Raw genomic sequence first — 20,476 nt, forward strand, 5'->3', positions numbered from 1 at the left:
ACTCTTCCTGTGGATTTCTGGTCACATGAAGGAATAAATAACCTTTTGATTTAAGAAACTTCTTGTTAGTATTTTGTTCCTTGATCCTAAATAATACTATTCTGACTGATTTGTTCATCCATCATTCATTCATTTACTTAGCCAAAGTAGCAAGCTTTCTATCTTCACCTTGGACTTGAGGGACAATGAACCAAGAGAGCTATAGGTTGCTACAGCAAATGCAAATGAAGATTTTTTTGTTGTTGTTAAAAATTCAGTTTATAATTTTGCTTTCCTCTCCCCCCAAATATCTAATCTGACTTGCATAGACAGGATCACATACACTTTGAAGCTGTCTCTGAATGTCCTTCCCCTGAATGATGTAAGCAAACAGTCCTCATAGCTAAGAGGCCACTTTTCATCACACGTGTTCCAAAGAGCTATATTTAGTAAACTTAATTAACATAGTTAATTTCTTCAGTTGTGTTGGAATATTTTGTGTAGGCTCATTTTGAGTGTTTTTGTTCATTGTTAATCTCTCCATCTTTCTCTGTACTTTCTCTTGCCTGTAGGTTTTACTTTTGCCTTCATCTCCCTACCTCCACCCAAGCCCACTAAACCAGGACAAGTTCTTTAGATATTATAGTGTCCAGTACTAAGGCGACTTGGGACTATCACTTTTTGGCAATCCCAGGGAAGGGATGGGAAGGGATGGAAATGAGGAGGAATAAGGGGCTATGTCAGTTTGGGTACGTGAGATGGGTCTGTGTACTAGGCCTTACGAGACATGCAGCTTCTGTACATCAATGTCCCAGGCAATGGTAGGCACCAGGATTTTATGCCTCTGCAGCTCTACAAGCTGTTAACTAGCTCTAAATGCTCCACTTGGCATATATCATATGAATTCCTTTCATATGCAGGAGCTGGGGTCCCTGCTACCATTGCTGTTATGGATTGAACTGCATCTTCCCAAAATATGTGTTGTAAATCCTAACACCTATACCTGTATTGAAGGATCCCTGGTGACACAGTGGTTAAGCGCTTAGCTGTTAACCCAAAGGTCAGTGTTTCAAACCCACTAGCCACTCCTCAGGAGAAAGATGTGCTTTTCATAATCTTTAAGTCTGCTTACTTAAAGATTATAGCCTTGGAAACCCTACTGGACAGTTCTACTCTGTCCTATAGAGTTACTATGAGTCGAAATCAACTTGACAGCAACAGGTTTGGTTTTTGGATTGGTAGTGGTTATAATCTCATTTGGGAATGGGCTTTTTGTTATGTTAATAAGGCAGTATCAGTGTAGGTGTGTTTTTAATTAATCTCTTTTGAGATATAAAGAGCAGATTAGCCAGCAAGCAAGTAAGCAAGCATAAACAGAGGGGTAGATACGTGCCATATGATCAAAGAACTTAAGAACAGAAGTGTAAAAGAGTTGAAGGCCTTCGCCCACAGCCAACAGAGAGAGCCTTTCTCTAGAACCAGTGCCCTAAATTTGGACTTCTAGCCTTCTAAACTGTGAGAAAATAAATTTCTGTTCATTAAAGCCACCCACTTGTGGTATTTCTGCTATAGCAGCACTAGAATCGCCTTCTGCTAGACCAGCGTCCAGGGGACCTGTGGCTTCAGCAGCAGTCACTGCTCTGTATTTCTGTTCCATTTCTGGTCCATGGAGATGTAAGTCTTCCTTGTTTGTATCTTTCATTTTATAAAATGATTTTCTCTTTTATAAATTACCTATCATTGCTATATTGTTGCAGCTCCTCTGAATCAAAACAAGGCTTTCATTGACTTTTTGACCAGAAGCCTCACGATTCATCATTAAAAGTACTTTTCACAACCTTAAAAAGACTTGAAATACATTTCAAAAGTTAAACTTTGGTTGTGTTTCATGTCACACAAAGTGAAATAAAGATTTGGATTTTTTCCAATGAACACTGTAAACATTCTCAGGAAAAATGTTAATTTAACATTACTCATCTACATAACTAGCAGGGTTATTAATATTTCCACACTTTATGTAGCATGTGATCTGGGGCCTGACAGATAGTTTTTAAATGAATAGATAAATACAAACATTTGTTCCCTTTGAATTATGAACGATAGATTTCTAGTCACTGTAACTGTCTCTCTTCTTTCACTTGTCTAATGACTGAATATGTATCTAAAGATATTATTGATTTATCAAATAATACCCTAAAAGTAGGCACTGTATTATAAATGAATGTAAATTTTAAACATGGGCAAACAGTTATCACTAATGGCATTAGTACATCATAAACCTCTCAGAGACACTATCCTAGAACTGCTGCCAAATTCTTCCTTAAAAAAAATTGCAACAAATTATTTTCCAATAAAATAAAATTACCTTGAAAACAAAACTTCCAAAAGAGAGGTTCATTTAACACTAAATCTGATTTAAATGGCTTCTTCCAAGTCTTACAAAAAATAAAAATAGTAATAAAAAAAGAGAAAGCAGCAACTTAAATACATTGAGATAGAACTTGAGGCTTGGAAAAACCCTAAACATTGAATTTATAATTTTAAAGGCATTCATTTTCCGTATCACTTATCTGGGGTACACAGGTTTGACAGGAATTTCTGGCTGCTGGTCCTAGAAACCTGATGTGGCATAGGTAAACCCAACTGCTGCAAGAAAATGAGCTGAATGGACTTCACCCTCCTTAGGACAGTTGATCCATAAATTTCCTTGGAAAGCAAATTGAATTCTTTCCTAACTCCTTAAAAAACAAAAATTAGCATGAGGGCTGGCATTATATGTTTACTTTGAGGATTGACATCATATGAAACGTGAGTTCGACTGGCAAAAACTTAGAAAACACTCCTCAGACAGCACTTAAGGGCTTAGCAAATATTTATTTCTTGTTCATTTAAGTTGATCTAAATAGAAATTGTATGTACTAGTACAGACAATTTATATAGCGCATACTGGCAGATTCATGTTAGACTCAAAGAGACACATTGTCAGTGGTCTTTGCAGCTTGCCACCAGATGATAAAATGTCTCATGGCTCACAATCAGTGCAAAGAAATAATATGCACATGCTGATATGGACCCAACCAAGCAAATAAAAGGATGCCATACAGACAAGAATACTCCAATATAGTGCTCTAGCTTATTACTAAGCCATTTAAACACAAACATAACACATTCAATTCATAATGAAAAATAATATAAAGCTATCCACCCAAGAAAAAAATAAAATAAACATACCAGCTTAAATAACACTGCTACAATCAGAAGAGTGTTTGTGGAAAATCTATTATTTATAACTGATTCAAATGCAACAGTTGTTGGCCTGAAAAATGAAGCACTTCTTTGGGAAAAGTAACTCAGTGTGATATTCTGCCTCAAGGGGAAAAAAAAAATCAACTCCTAATTGTCATCCTAACTGTGGTGCTTTCTCCTGGGATCTCAAATAGCTATACAATACTGAGTGTTTTTCTCAATATACTGGTCAGGTTAATTATGTCAAAAGGCAATTCATTTTTAAGGACAACAGCTGCTGTGTTGTTTCGTGCTTAACACCAACACTCAAAACAATTTTTCTTTTTCTTTACAATTTTTACAAATGTTTATAATCACAATGAAGATTTACAAAATCCTATACCCTATAGCAAATATTAAACACTCGATGAAAACACCCTAAACATTTAACTAATTTTAGAAAGGAAAAAAACTAAAATATATATGGAATTGCCTTGTACTGAACAGACAAAGACTTTTTGTTCCCTTTTTGCTACTGTGCTTATCAGTGTTCATTTCTACTTTTAATCCCTGTTTCTCCAAGTGGATAGCTTTGCACGGATATATCCAGTAATAGACACAAAAGGAGAAACTTAGCAATGCTGAATGATAGACATAGAAAAGGCCTCACAAATTATCAAGTAAAATTTCTTCCAGTTGTAAACCTTCTTGCAGACAAATCCCTGTCTCCCTCAGCAGCTCACAGAGTGACTTTGTGGTGAAGAGGAGGCATACATTGTTTGATGTAGAGGCTCACTCTTGTCACAGGTCCTCTCCCTCCACAGAGAACATACAAGAAGGCAGTATACAGAGGTGCCTCTATAAGATACAAGTGGTTATGATTCTTTCTCAGCTGTGTGTTGCTAGGAGACACGTATTCTCTCCTTCATCGAGTTAATGTCTGAGGAAAATGTGATTGAGGCAGAAGTGAACTCTTAAATTTCTCCAAATCTTGCAGGTGACTACATACTCCTCCTGAGTTGAATGAGGAGGGGATCAATCCATTCAATTCACAAGTGAGTTTCAAAGTCCGGGCATTTCTTAAGGGAAATTCCAAATTTGAATTCTAATTCCACCCAGAACAAGACTGGGAATATGCTTTGTGTTCAGATTCTCAAGAAGGGCAGAGCAACATAGGTTGCTTATTTTTTGAGAGGGCAATGGGATTTGTCTTGTGTGTGTCTGGTGGGGGGAATGAAAACGAAAGCTGTGAGACATATCCATGAAAACTGACTTCTCTCTGTCTTTTCCCCTTTTCTTTTGACTTTCCCAGTTCTTTTAAGCTACTACCATAAACAGGAAGGTAGTAATACATATAAAAAATTTAATTGTCTTTCTGAATTGTAGATATGACTCCTCAAGATTTTATCAGGCTTCTTTCCAAACAGCATTTTCATAAGCTTCTTTAAAGAAAAAAATTTTGTTTAGGCTGGATTTATTTTTTCAGAATCAATTTTAGCATTTTATGTAAAATATTTATTTTCTTGTTAATAGTCATCTCATTTTAATCAGTCTGTATTATGCTTAATCCTTAAGGCTCATGTCATAAAAATTTTATTTTTCCTCAGCCTTATCACTTCAGTTACCAAATATTTTAGTTTAAAAGTGACATTTGTATTAACTGCTTGTGTTATTGAGATTAAAATGATAACTAGTTATACCATCTCTGCCTTACTCTTTTTAAGAACTTTGATAAAGGAAAAAATCCTGTTTTACCCTCTCGTGTTCATTGAAGAATATTTTGAATAAGCTGTGTTTTATTGATGCATCTGTTCACTTTGAGTATTTCTGATATAACTTTGCTAAGGACCCAGTAATCTGTGTTTATGGTTCTGTTTCTTCAGTTTGGACAAATTTTTACTTAAATGCAGGGTTTTTTTTTTTTTACCTAACTTTCAATAGAGATTGATTTTAGTTAATATTGGTGGGTAGCAATGATGTCTGGTAGATTTGTAGGTAAATAGCAAGTGGGTTTTGCAGAGGGTGTTAATTTTCAAAATATTTGTATTCTAAAGATCTGTTGGAACTTGGGGGCTTATCTGAATGAACTTTGTAAACCTTCTTAAAACATTTATGTATCTGTTGATTTTAGAATGAAATTGCAAGCCATTATGAGTTATCAGCACTTTAACTTTCTTAATTATGTAGCCTATAAGCTAACTTTCAAAACTAGAATAAATATTATTTAAAATTAACATTTAAAATAAATATAATTGTTGTCATGGGTAATCCACATGCTCTTAGTTTTTTTAAATTTAAGTGAAAACATCTCATAACAAAATTTTATATCTTAGAAAGGCAGTGGCTTAATAAAGTATGAGAGGGAAAAATTCAGGAAATAAACGCCCTCAAAAATAAAAACTTCTGATAATATTTATAAGAGCAAAGTAAAAATGCTCTAAAGATCTTTGTAGTTAACTGCACTCATGGAACTGTTTTATTTTTAATATAACGGAGAGAGAAAAAATTAGTTTCTGAGAGTAAAGTGGTTTAATATTTTTTCAAAAAATAAAATATTATATTTATGGCATATCTTTTAGCTTTCTGGGAAATTATTTAGGAGGCTTAAAAGTTTAAGTTTCCGTACAGCTTCCGTGCTACAATCTCTTCATTGTTGGTCTGTGAGATAATAAATCATCCATAAACATATTACCTCCGTCTTAATATGACATAAGCATTTACATATATAATATATATAGTTAATATATGTATTTAATTTCCGTTAGTTTATTCCTGAACATGCACTAGATGAAGCTGTTTTAGAGGAAAAAAGATGACATGAGAATATATGTTTTCTACCACAAGAGGGCAGCAAGAATATTTTTAGTTCAAGTTCTAATTATAGCTCCATCTGTTTTGACATTCTTTGATATCTTATTGGGAAGTTACCTTAGCTTCAGTCTTTCACACTGGAGTGAAATTTTAAAAGAATATTTTCATGTGTGAAACAAAAATGTTATGAAAGTGGTTTAGTGACTGTTTTATAAAGGGACACAACCCTCAGGGTGACCACATTTTTCTCCCAGGTTTACAACAATCACAACACACCTGCTTCATAAAAAATCATGGCTTAGACCACACTAATACAGTAATTATTAAAAAGTACAGACAGTTCACATGAGACTGTTAAAGTATCTGATATTTTGCATAATTTAAGTAATGGTAGAAAGGAAAAATTAAAGTGTCTATATATTTTTTTCCATGAATGTGAAACTCCCTATTTTTTTCAATGTTCCAAAAATCATAATTCACCCAGTATAAAATAATAATAGCTATAGAAAAGCAGCTAAAGTACTCAAAACTACAGCTATGGTAATTTTTTGATAAATATAACATGAAACCATTTAAGCAACACACTTATTTTAAAAATCAATTTTATGTGATAGCTTACCATTCAAATGAATATGTAGAATAATTTATTATAACACATTTACAGTCATTTCTGTATTACAGAAACCTATTTTAAGTAATGCTAAGAAGTTAGATGATCTCTCATAACTTTTAAAGGTTCCAAATAGAAATTCTTCAAAAGCCAGCAGATGGTTTCACCCCATCAGGAGTCCAGTGTGTGCCTGGGCAGGCGATAGTGCTCAGGTTTGGAACGGAGCTTCTTTTCCTGTGGGTTGGCATACTTCCACTTGGAGGGTGACATTTTAAGCTTTTTCCTCTTCTTATCTGTGCACCAGACCTTTTCACAGTACTCTTCCACTCTCTGGAAGTTGCTATAACCAATCAGCTGCAAGAATTCCTTGTACCATGGTTTTACTCCCTGTGGGATGCTGCTCTGGGCAGGACAAGGCATCTTGTGAGGCCCGTCCTCCTCATAGTCTTTGTTAAACATTTCCTCTACTCTCTCCTCTTCCACTACTTCCAAGGTAATTTTACGGACAGTATGGACAAAGCTGTGCTCGATTGTCTGACAAAAATAGACCCCAGCATCTGTTTTGCGTACCTTTAGGAAGAGTAACCCAAGGTCCATCTTAACCACTCTGTCATCTGTCTTCACCTGCAACAAGAAAGTAAATGGTATTAGAGTATTATCCAGGCAAGGAACCAAACACTAACACACAACCCTTTTCACCATGTATCTCAACTGTTTTAATTTTCATTTTCACATAATGTAAACCTGCAAGTCATATACATGAAGATGCTAAGTAATTAAATAAGCAGTGTGTGCGTGTGTCCCTGAACTTACACCACACAAGTTTCAGGTCATTTTATATCATCATTATTAATAACAAAGTGAGAGAGCTTTCGCCCTAATGATTTTAATGAATCATCAGGGGAAAAAAAATCCCTTTCCATATAGCACTCAGAGTTAGAGGGAAATTAAGATTTGTTGAATTTATTTTTTGACACCTGTTTTTTGAATGGATAGAGCAAGTGCCATTTGCCACGTTAGTTCAGGGCTTTTTACATCTTCCAGATAAAACTGACTCAGTGGCAATGTGGTTTATCACATAGCAGATGCTAAACAGCAGGTACTTCTATATTCATTCTTATAGCTAGAAACAAACGTCTTTGCATGTGGCTTGGGACCTTATCACAATGGTATAAAAATAATTCACAGTATACTGGAACACTTTTCCCGTGAGAATACAAAAGAAAAGCAATATTTATCTTTGTCAATATAAAGGGAGTATAGAGAAAACCACCACAGCCATCTTAGAAGAAAAAGCCATTAGCTACAAGTGTGTTTTTGTCCCAGGGGTTGGCCCTGGTCAGACCTGCAGGCTCAATTCTTCCTGATCTTGATCAAACTGGGCATGGCCACTGATGAGGCCTCATTACATAGTTGTAATGCAATTATTCATGTGTGAAAAGTAGTCATTTATATAGTTTGTGGAGAATGTGACAAAATGCCATTGGTGGTGGAGTAAGAAATTTTATACCAAACAGGAGTGTTACTTCTAATTACAAGGCCTCCAAAAGGCAAGCTAGGTAATTAGTTCTCTGTAGCTGCTGGGTTACATGCTTGGGGAGATTAAAATAATAATAATAATAAAAAGGTAAAAAAATGCTTTCTGGGACTTCCCTTGACCTGGCAGGACCATACCTTGAAATGCAGAATGGTGTAGTCATTGATTTGAGAAGTTCTCCAGTAAGAAATCAGGAAGACCCCCAAAACCATCCTCACTAGATAGAAACACTCATATATGTATTGATACATTTTGCTGAAAATATATCCTTAGCTTCTGTCATAGCTAACTATAACTCTTAATGACAATGACGTTGTGTCACTGTGCTCATTTTCAGCAAGCCTCCACGCCAGGCCTCTGCAGTATTCTCTTCCACTAACTGCTTTCTCCATAAAGCCACCATTTACTGAATCATGGCTATGATAGCACCATGCCACTGATGATACTGATTCTGAAGAACGGCCTCCATCTTTTTTAAATTTGTCTCTGCATTTGACACTGATGACCCTACCTCCGGAAACATTTTTTCTGTCCTGATTTTCATCTTGGTTCCTTCTAGGTTTCTTCTCCAGGTGTTTTGTTCTTTCTAAGACACGATCCTCTATCTTTCACTGATCTCATTTTATTTGCCCCCATGCTTCTATTTCCTTGTTTCAACCAACTTACATTGATGGTGCCTCTTACATACAGATCCAAGCAACAGACTCTCATATAACCTATTGTTTTGCATTTCCTCTTAATTACAAAATACTGACTGGGACTTACATGGTCTTTCCTTACCTACAATCCAGTGTCTTTCCATGAAAATTGCTCAATTATCCAGATTAAAAAAAAAAAAAAATCCATTGCCGTCAAGTCAATTCCTACTCATAGTGACCTACAGGATATAGTAGAACTGCCCCACAGAGTTTCCAAGGAGCGGCTAGGGGATTTAAACTGCTGACCTTTTGGTTAGCAGCCTTAACTCTGGAACAGCTCCATGTAGTGTTTCTCAAACTGGGGTTGGGGGATGGAAACACGTCCAGAGATCAGTAAGCTTTCTAGAAGGAATTATTAGTTTAGTGTTTATTTTTATGATCCCACCCACTGCCATCAAGTCAATTCCAACTCATAGTGATCCTATAGGATGAGTAGAACTGCCTCATAGGGTTTCTAAAGCTGTAAATCTTTATGGAAGCAGAGTGCCACATCTTTCTCCTGCTGAGCAGCTGGTGGATTTGAACAGCCAACTTTTTGGTTGGCAACTGAATGCTTTAACCACTGTGCCACTGGAGCTCCTTATTTGCATGATAATCAACATAAATTAATAAACTATATCTGAGATCATGTGGAATGATCTCAGTACTAACCTCAATGTTAGTATTTGTGTTTATCATAGAGTTTGAACCACTTTCAAAGGCTTCATAGTTTCCAGCTGCTGAGAAGATGGTTTGAGAAGATGGATTTAATATGTTAATGATACGTTCCAGCCAAATGAAAACCAAACAACATCCCTATGTAGTAATATACATAAAAAGTTCTGGAGTCATTTGAATAAAGTGTTAGGAAGATTGAGTCATCACATGGCACACAGTGCTATAAGCAGAAGTTTTATAGCGTGCGCGTGCACACACACATACACACACACACACAGAGCAGTCTGTGCCCCATATTCATGGAGATATCTCAGGGAAAATAATCACATTAAACAAACATTTTAACAATTTGTAGATTTTAAAACATTTTATTTGTAAATTTGAGTAGAGTAAAACTAGAGTTGAGTAAAAACTACAAGCATGAAGAATATATTTCTCGTTTCATTATTGTAAAACTTTAATGAACATTTTAATGTATGTTATGCTAGCAGTCCAAGAAAAGCTTTTACTTGCAAGGGCAGGTAGTGGGGGCATGCCGTACATTAAAAAAAAACAGTGGACATCAAGTCAGTTCTGACTCACGGTGACCACATGTATGTCGGAATGGGACTGTGCTCCACAGAGATATCAATGGCTGACTGCTTGGAAGTAGACTGCCAGGCCTTTCTTCTGAGGTGCCTCTGGATTGACTTGAAATTCCAACCTTTCAGTTAACAATCAAGTCCATTAATAGAATCAAATCTTCCTCCTCACAACTCCCCCTGCTGTCTGTCTCTTGTATTGCCATCCTGTTTCCCACTTTGGGGCCTCTGGTTTTATTCCTTTTTTCCTTAGTGAACTACTTCCTATTACCTTACCTTACTGTCCACCAATTCACTTTTTAAAAAATTTCCTTGAAGACTTAGCTAAATTTTCACTTCCTTTATGAAGACCTTTACAGACCCAGCCCATAAGGATCTTTTGTTTTCTTTTTGTAGCTAAATAGCATTCACATTTGTAGTACAAATGTGATATTTCTATTCGCCTTCTAATTATTTTTCCATGCAAGTTTCATCTCTTTAACCGTATAAGTTTCTTAGGGCAAAAACCTATAGCCTAATTATTGTGACTATTCCCAAATGAGTAGAGTTCTCAGAACACAGTGAAAAATAAAAGCATATTAATATCTCATAGTGCACAAACATGCAAGGCAATGGGATATACCAATCACAATATAATCAAGTTACTCTCTTCCCTGTAGATCCAATAAGATTTGGATAGAGAAAAAAAGAAAACTTTTTTTTTTTTTCTCTATCCAAGGAGGTGAGATTTCATAGCAGTTAGCAACTGATGAAGGAGAGCTGATACACATACACGTAGGAAAAGCAATTCCAGGACATTGCCTTCGCCTGAAAAGAATCTGCACACAAACATCCTCACTGAATATGATTGTTCATTCTCCCTCTACTATTTCTCCTGAGACAGTAGATAAGACATAAATAAAAGATATACATACATAGGAAAGTCACTTCGCCAAGTTTCTGGCATATAGAAAGCACTTAATGAAAGTGTTTTAAAATGAAACAAAAAGCAAACATAAAAAAAAAAATTAGTACAAATCCTTGGTCACTGGAATTCGAGGTGCTTTTTTTTATTTTAAAGCTGGCATAAAAAGTAGGTATTTCTTTCATAATCAAAAACCTGAGTTTGAGAAACACTGCATTATGAATATGTAAAATCCAGACTGATGCGAAGATGTAGAAACAGGACAATTACAATGGGAATGGTCTACATTTGTACATATTAGAAGTAGTGCCTATCTCAGGACTTTGGTTTTCCCTCCTGGTTATAGCAAGTCCACATTATAAAGTCAGGAATAAAACCTGTTTTAACTCTCAGTCTGGAGGGCTGTATACCATGGCAGGCTAAATCACCTTGAAAGTTAAATGTATCTTCCATGGACTATAAAAAACCATAAATAAAAAATGACTTGGAAGTTTGTATTTGAAGTCCTTTCACGATTTAATCTTTCTACTTTAGTTAACATGGGTACCTCAAACATCACATCTTGATTACAGAATTGTTTTCATCCAGCTGTGCTTTCTCTATGTCTGCAGACCAGATTTCGTTGGTCAAGAAGATGATACATAATACATCATTCCTATCAAATATTCTTATAGGCAATCTTCATAACTACAGAATTTCTAACAGAAAATGTTTTTAATATTCTTAGCTACAAAGATTGGTTCAGTATGCTTCATAATGTCAAATTAAAAAAAAAGTAATTGAACAAAGAACGCTGCACATCTGGTAGCTGGTCAGAAAGAAGTGATTTCCATGTGCATCAGCCATATGGCTCCATACTTTTCATAGGAAAGGGATAGACACAGGCCTTGAATTGGTGAAATTTATAAAATATTTAATTATGAAATCAGCTTTGCTATTTAAGAATGAAGACCAACAATGTATATATTTATTTGTTACTTTGTTTAATTGGCCCACTTTATATAGAAAAAATATTTGGTTGACTTAGAGGAAAAATACCTAGTATGAGAGCATAAAAATGGAAATAGTCCTTTCATTAAAAACAGTTTCCAATAAGCACATGATATGTAATAGGGATGTTAACCCAGTAGGGACAGGATGAATTGCTTAATAGCTAGGTTCAGAGAACATATGACACTATATGGAGAATGAATAAAGTTGAATTAAAGATCTAAATGCAGAAAATAAAAATTACTTGTAATAGAAGATGTTGGGAAGAAAAATACAAATAAGAATTGAAAACCATAAAGTGAATTTTTTTTTTACATATTCAAATACATCAACTATGTCAAAGAAGAAATTTCAAACATCTAAATTCAAGAAATAAATACACTTGCAAGTAATCAAAAAGACAAGAAAATGGGAAAAGTATATAATTAGGCAATTTAGAGAACGAGAAACCCAAATGGTTAATTAGTATGCAAGTCAACTTTCAACCTTAGTAGTAATCTTAGAAAAGCAAATTTAAACAAGATACCACCTTATGCACAGAAGTAAGGCAAAAATTAGATAAAACCAAATATTGGGGAGGATGCATGGTAATGGAAACCCACACGAACTGCTTCGGGAGTATAAGTGGTACAGAAATTCTGGAGGACAAGTTGACAAAAACTGCAGAAATGAAGGATGCTGACAGATGATAATCCAGAAATTTGTTCTCAGATCTGTAGAATTATTTGCAGAGGTGATCATTAAAAATGTGATAATGGTAGACAATGGCACTCCAAATGTCCACTCTTCGGGAATAAATTAAGTGCAAAGATGCATGCTATGGGATGCTAAGTAGCATGCAGAAGCAATGAAACAGAGACACACACAGCAACACAGATAAATCTTAAAAACATAGTGTTGAGTTTAAAAAGTTTCAATACAAAATGCATACCATAAGGTAGTATAGAAACTACTATAACTGGCATACAAATTCAACACTAAATTTTCTAGTGACCAAATAAAAAACTGTTTCTAAGATTCAAAATGTCTCGAAAATATAAAGGAAAAAAAAAGCACTACTTTGAAAAGTACACCATTTCCTGGCACTGAGCCCTGAAACCTCTCTCCTGTGATCTCATAAACTGAGAGGGAGATATCCTAACAATACCACCCAAGAAGAACATTTCTTAAGGCAATATCCTCAGTGTAGGGTGAGGAACAAGAGATATCATTTCTGATGTCAGATGGATCATAACTGAAAGCAGAGAATACCAGAAAGATGTTTACCTGTGTTTTACTGACTATGAAAACGCATTTGACTATGTGGGTCATAACAAATTATGGATAACGTTGCAAAGAATGGGAATTCCATAACACTTAATTGTGCTCACGAGGAAGCTGTGCATAGACAAAGAGGCAGTTGTTCGAACAGAACAAAGGGATACTCTGTGGCTTAAAATCAGGAAAGGTGTGCATCAGGATTGTATCCTTTCACCATATCTATTCAATCTGCTGAGCAAATAATCTGAAGCTGGACTATATGCAGAAGAAAGGGGCATCACGATTGGAGGAAGACTCATTAACAACCTGCGTTATGCAGATGACACAACCTTGCTTGCTGAAAGTGAAGAGGACTTGAAGCACTTACTGATGCAGATCAAAGACCACAGCCTTCAGTATGGATTACACCTCAACATAAAGAAAGCAAAAATCCTCAAAACTGGACCAACAAGCAAGATCATGATAAACGGACAAAAGATTGAAGTTGTCAAGGATTTCATTTTACTTGGATCTATAATCAGCACCCATGGAAGGAGGAGTCAAGAAATCAAACGACGTACTGCACTGGGCAAATCTGCTGCAAAAGATCTCTTTAAATAGTGTTAAAAAGCAAAGATGTCACCTCGAGGACTAAGGTGCTCCTGACCCAAGCCATGGTGTTCTCAATCACCTCATATGCACATGAAAGCTGGATGATGAATAAGGAAGACCAAAGAAGAATTGACACCTTTGAATGGTAGTATGGCAAAGAATATTGAATATACAACGGACTGCCAAAAGAATGAACAAATCTGTCTTGGAAGAAGTACAACCAGAATGCTCCTTAGAAGCAAGAATGTCAAGACTACATCTCAGGTACTTTGAATATGCTATCAGGAGGGATCAGTCCCTGGAGAAGAACATCATGCTTGGTAAAGTACAGGGTCAGCAGAAAAGAGGAAGATCCTCAAGGAGGTGGATTGACACAGTGGCTGCAATAATAGGCTTAAGCATAACAAGATTGTGAGGATAGCACAGGACCGGGCAGTGTTTCATTCTATTGTACATAGGGTCGCTACAAGTCAGAATGGACTTGATGGTACCTAACAACAACAATATCAGGAGGAACCAGTCCCTGGAGAAGGACATCATGTTTGGTAAAGTAGAGGGTCATTGAGAAAGAGGAAGAACCTCGATGAGATGGATTGACACAATGGCTGCAACAATGGGCTCAAGCATAACAAGGATTATGAGCATGGCACAGGACTGGGCAGTGTTTCGTTCTGTTGTACGTAGGGCTGCTATCAGTCGGAAGGGACTTGATGATACCTAATAACAACTGGGTGAGGACAAGATTTCCAAATGCAGTTCAAAATAAGTTATTTTATGTGGAGCTTAGGGAGAAGGAGAGAGAGCGAGCCCTGGTTGTGCAGTGGTTAAGAACTCCACTGTTAATCAAAAGGGCAGTTTGAATCCACCAGCTGCTCCTTGGAAACCATATGGGCAGGTTCTACTCTGTCTGATAGGGTTGCTATGAGTCAGAATTGACTCACGGCAATGGGTTTGGTTTCTTTTTAGATACACAGTTCTTTGCTGGTATATCTTTAGGCAGATGTATCACTTTTTTATTACCCAGAAGATTATATGAATTATAATTTGCACCAGAACAAGAGAAATTGGGAAGCAAGGGGAGGCAGGATTTTGGGGCATCTCATATATTGTGTACCTGATGCATAAGCAATATTCCGTCATTTAATCAGGTGCCCACAGTCAGGGTGATCTCAGTAGGATGAGATAATAGATCCATATCTGATCCTATAACTCTTCAAGATTTAAGAAGATATGTTTAATTTTCAGAGAAATTCATTATTATTTAGAAAATTAATAGAAGAGGGTTCCATCTCAACATCTAGATCTATTTCTGTTCTTAGGATCATAAAGTCCCTTTTTATTTTCCATTAATAAAATAGGAACTGTTTATTCCATTGCAATGAAACAAAAAAATGAAATTAATGGGCTATACTGTTAATTATCCTAAAATTTAAAAATGTTTGGGATATATGACATTATAAAAATATGCTTGTCAAGATTACAAAATCAAAATTCTGAATATTTATCTGTCATAAGGAGCTGTTATTTTACAAATGATGAACACTTTATTTTTTAATAGACTGAAAGAGACATCAAAACTACTAAACAGCTGTTTCAAATGAGGCAGAGTTCATGCACTTTATGTTATGAAAACAAAACAAACAAAGATATAATATTCATGTGGAACAAAGGCCAATACTTTGAGTACATGTGTATAAACACAAAAATGTAAACTTATGACTGTCATTGATTCCTTAGGCTTCCTGTCATGGGTTTCATTGGTGAAGGTCAGAAAAATCTGAGTCATCCAGCAAACCAGACAACAGAATAAGGATGGGTTCTTCATAATTCTCCTAGTTTTGATGATATAACTGCAGTTTTAAAAGGTTTAATTTGTTTACTCCATTTTTCTTTGTTTTGTTTTTACAAAAGAAGCTGTCTCCTTCATAATGCATTGATTCATCAATAAAAGTACTTTTTATTTAGACGGTACAAATTCAGCATGGATTCAATCAACCCTAAGTTATGTGAAGGAGCTGCTGATTGATAAGTTAACCATGCATCAGTCTCTTAGATTTCTCACCAGTATTTATTGACTTTGATTTATTTCTCCTACTCAGTAGGTGGTCTGAAGACGGGACTGAGTAGTGACAACTTTTGGCATAGGGTAAAAAAGAATTGAAAGAGTGAAGTCTAATTGAAATTTTGGAGTTTTGATATCAACTTATATTTTCCCTTGAATTTTCTATAATAAACTTACACATTTGTGCATTATTTACACATTCTATGGGTTTTATACATTACGTGCAATTAGCTATTTTAAAGTTTTTTTTTTTAAGACACAAAACACTATTTTCCTTTAAACAGAGAATTTACAATGGATTTGAATGAGGAAGTCAACAAACATCAAGAGGAAAATAATTTGTTCACGCTTTTCAATGGGATCTTTAAATTACGATGCTGGGCTTATGGAGTAGTGGCGTGCTTGCCTGCCTTACACCACTCTGGGCATTATCATGGAGAGCGTTTAATGTTTTGGGAATGCCCCCCAGTTTCCCCACAATCCCAAGGGAATGATATATGTTTACTCAACTCATTCCCAGAAGAAAATCTTACTTTTAGTTCCTTTGGAATATAGATTTTTTAATTTTTTTTCCAGCAAAGACCTAGAGAACAATGTCCAAAATAATGAACAATGAAAATTATTTGCAATGAAATTTTAGTGCCCAGCCTAAGGCGAAGTCTTAGCTATTCATGAAATGATCTTTTTTTTTTTTCAAAACACATCTCTATATTCTTCACAATATCTCTATATTCTTCACAATAATACTCATTTAATAAGGCTTCACTTGTATATGCATTTTTATTTGAGCCTTTAAATCAGGACTCAACGAAAATTCTTGATCTAGCCACTGTCTACCTTTCCATCCTCATTTCCTGCCAGGGATTTACACAGGCAATATTGTTTCTCACCTCCATCACGCATGCTTATACCATTCTCTCTGCTAGTAAATTTCTACTCATTCTTTCAGAAATGCCACAAACTTTTCCTTATTGTCCTTCACACTAATTCCATACCCAACTTCTTGGTCGGGATAGTTTTCTTTTCCCTTGGTTTCAAAAGAACTTATAATGAACAAAGTAAATTATAAGTCTCGATTTACATTTCTGTCTTTACGACAAGACTGTGAGCTTCACAAGAGCTAGGACTCTGGTTTAGTCATCACCTATTAAAGCAGGCTCCCAGTGGATATTTTTTGAGTTGAACAACACCAACTGCAGATACTCAAACACTGCAGAAGAGAGGAGAAGGTTGAAGGAGTATTCAGTCTGAGATGTTAAACAGCTTTCAGGTTTTGCAATAATGACCATAGCTTATACACAAATCGCATTGCTACTCTGTGTATGAGGCAGCCACTTGGACATCATTTAGCCTTGATGGTATAGGGAACATTAAGAGTTAATTTTGTGTGTTTGAACATAAGATTTATACTTCAGTGTCCCTGTCACCTGAATGAATATCTGCTTCCATACTTATCTCCACTATATTTTTTAATATAATGTTTTTAATACAATAGCCAGTGTAATGTTTTAAAACCCAAATGCTGATCATATCACTGCTTTGCTGGAAACTGTTCAACGGTTTCCTATTTAATTCAGAGCAAACCAAAGCCTTTTACGATGACCTTCAAGGCCCTGCATGAGCTGGCTCTTTACCTCTCTGACTCATAGTCTACCAGTCTTATTTACTCATCCCCTTCCAGCCACACTGCCCTCCTCTCTGGTGCTCTTTGAATATGTCAGGAGCACAACTATCTCAGGGCTTTTGCACCAGCTACACAACTACCTCAGGGCCTTTGCACCAGCTATTCTCTCTGCTCAGAAAGTTCTTCTCCCAGATGGTCACACGGTTTATTCCCTCTCATCTTTTAAGTATTTTTGCAAATGTCACTTTCTTGGTGATCTTTTTAATGAGACCTTCCATGACCACCCCTTTTTAAACTGTAACTTCTCCCTGCAAGTAATACCTCCTGTATTTTCTACCATTAACTGACATATTAAGTGTTGTTCTTATTTAGCTTTTTATTATTATTGTATTTCTCTGTTCTCCAGGTATAAATCCTATGAAAGCAGGACATAGTAGGTGCTTAATAAATATGCTTCAAATGAATGAATTGAATATACCTTTAGTTAAAAACTCAAGAAGATGAGGTACAGACCTTTGAGTTTTATATCTACATAGGCTTAAATAATAGAGGATATTTAGTGTGATATAGAAACACTCTTCTACCCACAGATCATTGAGTAAAAGATTTAAAAGGCAATTTGAGACAAGGAATACAATGTATAACAATGGCTCATGTTATCAGTGTTTAGAGTGGGGACTGTTCTAATCAGACAGGTTGTCAGATGTCTGAACATGAGGAGTAGTGACCCTGTAATGAAGGGTACAGCAGTATGCTTCACTAAACCCTGGTGAAAAATGAAGATATACAAGGATCAAACTGACATTAGGAGTGTTTTTCAGATATCAAATTCCAGAATTTCTGCTATGAAGAGTTTTCTATTTGTTCCATGTCCCAGAACATCTGAAACTGTATTTAGAATTCTGATTTCAGAAGGTGTGTGGCTTAGTAGAAAGAACAGAGAAACCTGGATTTAAAGTCTACTTCACTGGCTGTGAGAAACCAGGTGAGGTATTAAACATTCTGTCTCAATTACCTATCAATCAAAATGTTTTCAGAACCAAATGATATAATCTATGTCTTAGTCATCTAGTGCTGCTATAACAGAAATACCGCAAGTGGATGGCTTTAACAAAGAGAAGCTTGTTTCCTCACAGTCTAGTAGGTTACAAGTCCAAATTGAAGGCATTGACTCAGTGGGAAGTCTTCCTTCTCTTCGTCCACTCTGGAGGAAGGTCATTTTCATCAGTCGTCCCTTGGTAGCATCTCAGGTGCAGCGACCCTGGGTCCAAAGGACGTGCTCTGCTCCTTGTGCTGTTTTCTTGGTGGTATGAGGTTCCCAGCTCTATGCTTGCTTCCCTTACCTTTCATCTCTTGAGAGATAAAATGCAGGCCATACCCCAGGGAAACTCCTTTTACCTTGGATCAGGGAGGTGACTTGAGCAAGACTGGTGTTACCATCCCACCCTACTCCTGTCAACATAAAATTACAGTCACAAAATGGAGGACAACCACACAATACTGAGAATCATGGCCTAACCAAGTTGATACACACATTTTTGGGAGGACATAATTCAATCCATGACAATCTGTTAAAAAAACATGTAGCACTGTCCTTGGTACTCAGACTATGAATAAATGCGAGGCAACACAGTCTTGGGTCAAGGATACCTGAGTTGAAATATTGGCTCTGTCACTAACCTTGTGTATAAGTTGTAACTTTCTGAGTTCCATTTTTTGCATTTACAAGATGAGAATAATTATACCCAATATGCTTGCTGTGGGATCTAGAAATAATAAGGTGTGTACTCATCATAGTTCCTGGCGTATGGTAGATGCACATTAAAGAGTAGTTACTTCTGTTGTCTTTCTTTTTTTTTTCCTCACAATGTACAATAACTGATGTACATCATAATTAACTAGGTCATCAAGTCAAGAGAAATTGATCTCTTCTGAAGTACCTTTGATGGGTGTTGGCTATGAATCCAAGTAAAATGAAATCCTTGACAACTTCAATCTTTTCTCTGCTTATTATGATGTTGCTTATTGGGCCAGTTGTGGGGATTTTTGCTGTCTTCATGTTGAGGTGTGATCCATACTGAAGGCTGTGGTAAGCACTGAAGTAAGTGCTTCAAGTCCTCTTCACTTGTAGGAAGCAAGGTTGTGTCATCTGCATATTGCAGGTTGTCAAGAGTCTTCCTCCAATCCTGATGCCCCATTCTTCTTCATACAGTCCAGCTTCTCAGGTTATTTTCTCAGTATATGGATTAAATAAGTATGAAGAAAGGACACAACCCTGACACACACTTTTCCTGACTTTAAACCATGCAGTATCCCCTTGTTCTGTTCAAACAACTGCCCCTTGGTCTATGTACAGGTTCTTGCAAGAGCAGGACTCCCACGCAAGCAGTAGTCAAAAAAATCAAAGGCACTGCATTGGGCAAATCTTCTAAAAAGACCTCTTTAAAGTGTTGAAAAGCAAAGATGCCACTTTGAGGACTAAGGTATGCCTGACCCAAGCCGTGGTATTTTCGATGCCCTCATATGAACAAGGAAGATCAAAGAAGAATTGATGTCTTTGAATTACAGTGTTGATGAAGATATTGAATATACCAGGGACTGCTAGAGAATGAACAAGTCAGTCTTGGAAGAAGTGCACCCAGAATGGTCCTTAGAAGCGAGGATGGTGAGACCTTGTCTCATGCACTTGGGACATGTTATCAAGAGGGACCAGTCCCTAGAGGAGGATATCATGTTGGTAAAGCAGTGGGTCAGCAAAAAAGAGGAAGACCCTCAATGAGATGGATGTACACAGTTGCTGCAACAATGTGCTCAAGCATAGCAACAATTGTGGGGATGGCTCAGGACCCAACAGCATCTCATTCTGTTGTAAATAGGGTTGCTATGAATTGGAACCAACTTGATGGCACCTGACAACAACATCAGTATGAAGCACCTAGAAAAATAG

At 36.3% G+C, this 20,476-nt stretch overlaps 1 protein-coding gene across 2 annotated transcripts in view; it reads right to left on the reverse strand.

Moving 5' to 3' along the window:
- Positions 1–6,646: 6,646 nt before the first annotated feature.
- SEMA3E (semaphorin 3E) overlaps positions 6,647–20,476 on the reverse strand; it is a 279,353-nt gene continuing 265,523 nt past the window's right edge. The window contains exon 17 of one of the 2 annotated variants that reach the window (XM_049893056.1): positions 6,647–7,249. In XM_049893056.1, coding sequence (XP_049749013.1) covers positions 6,797–7,249 — 453 coding nt within the window. In that variant the 3' untranslated portion in view covers positions 6,647–6,796. The remainder of the gene's footprint in view (positions 7,250–20,476) is intronic. The other variant, XM_049893057.1, reaches the window with a different exon arrangement.

The sequence above is a fragment of the Elephas maximus genome, chromosome 8 (genome assembly GCF_024166365.1).
Source record: "Elephas maximus indicus isolate mEleMax1 chromosome 8, mEleMax1 primary haplotype, whole genome shotgun sequence".
NCBI classification, from domain to species: Eukaryota; Metazoa; Chordata; class Mammalia; order Proboscidea; family Elephantidae; genus Elephas; species Elephas maximus.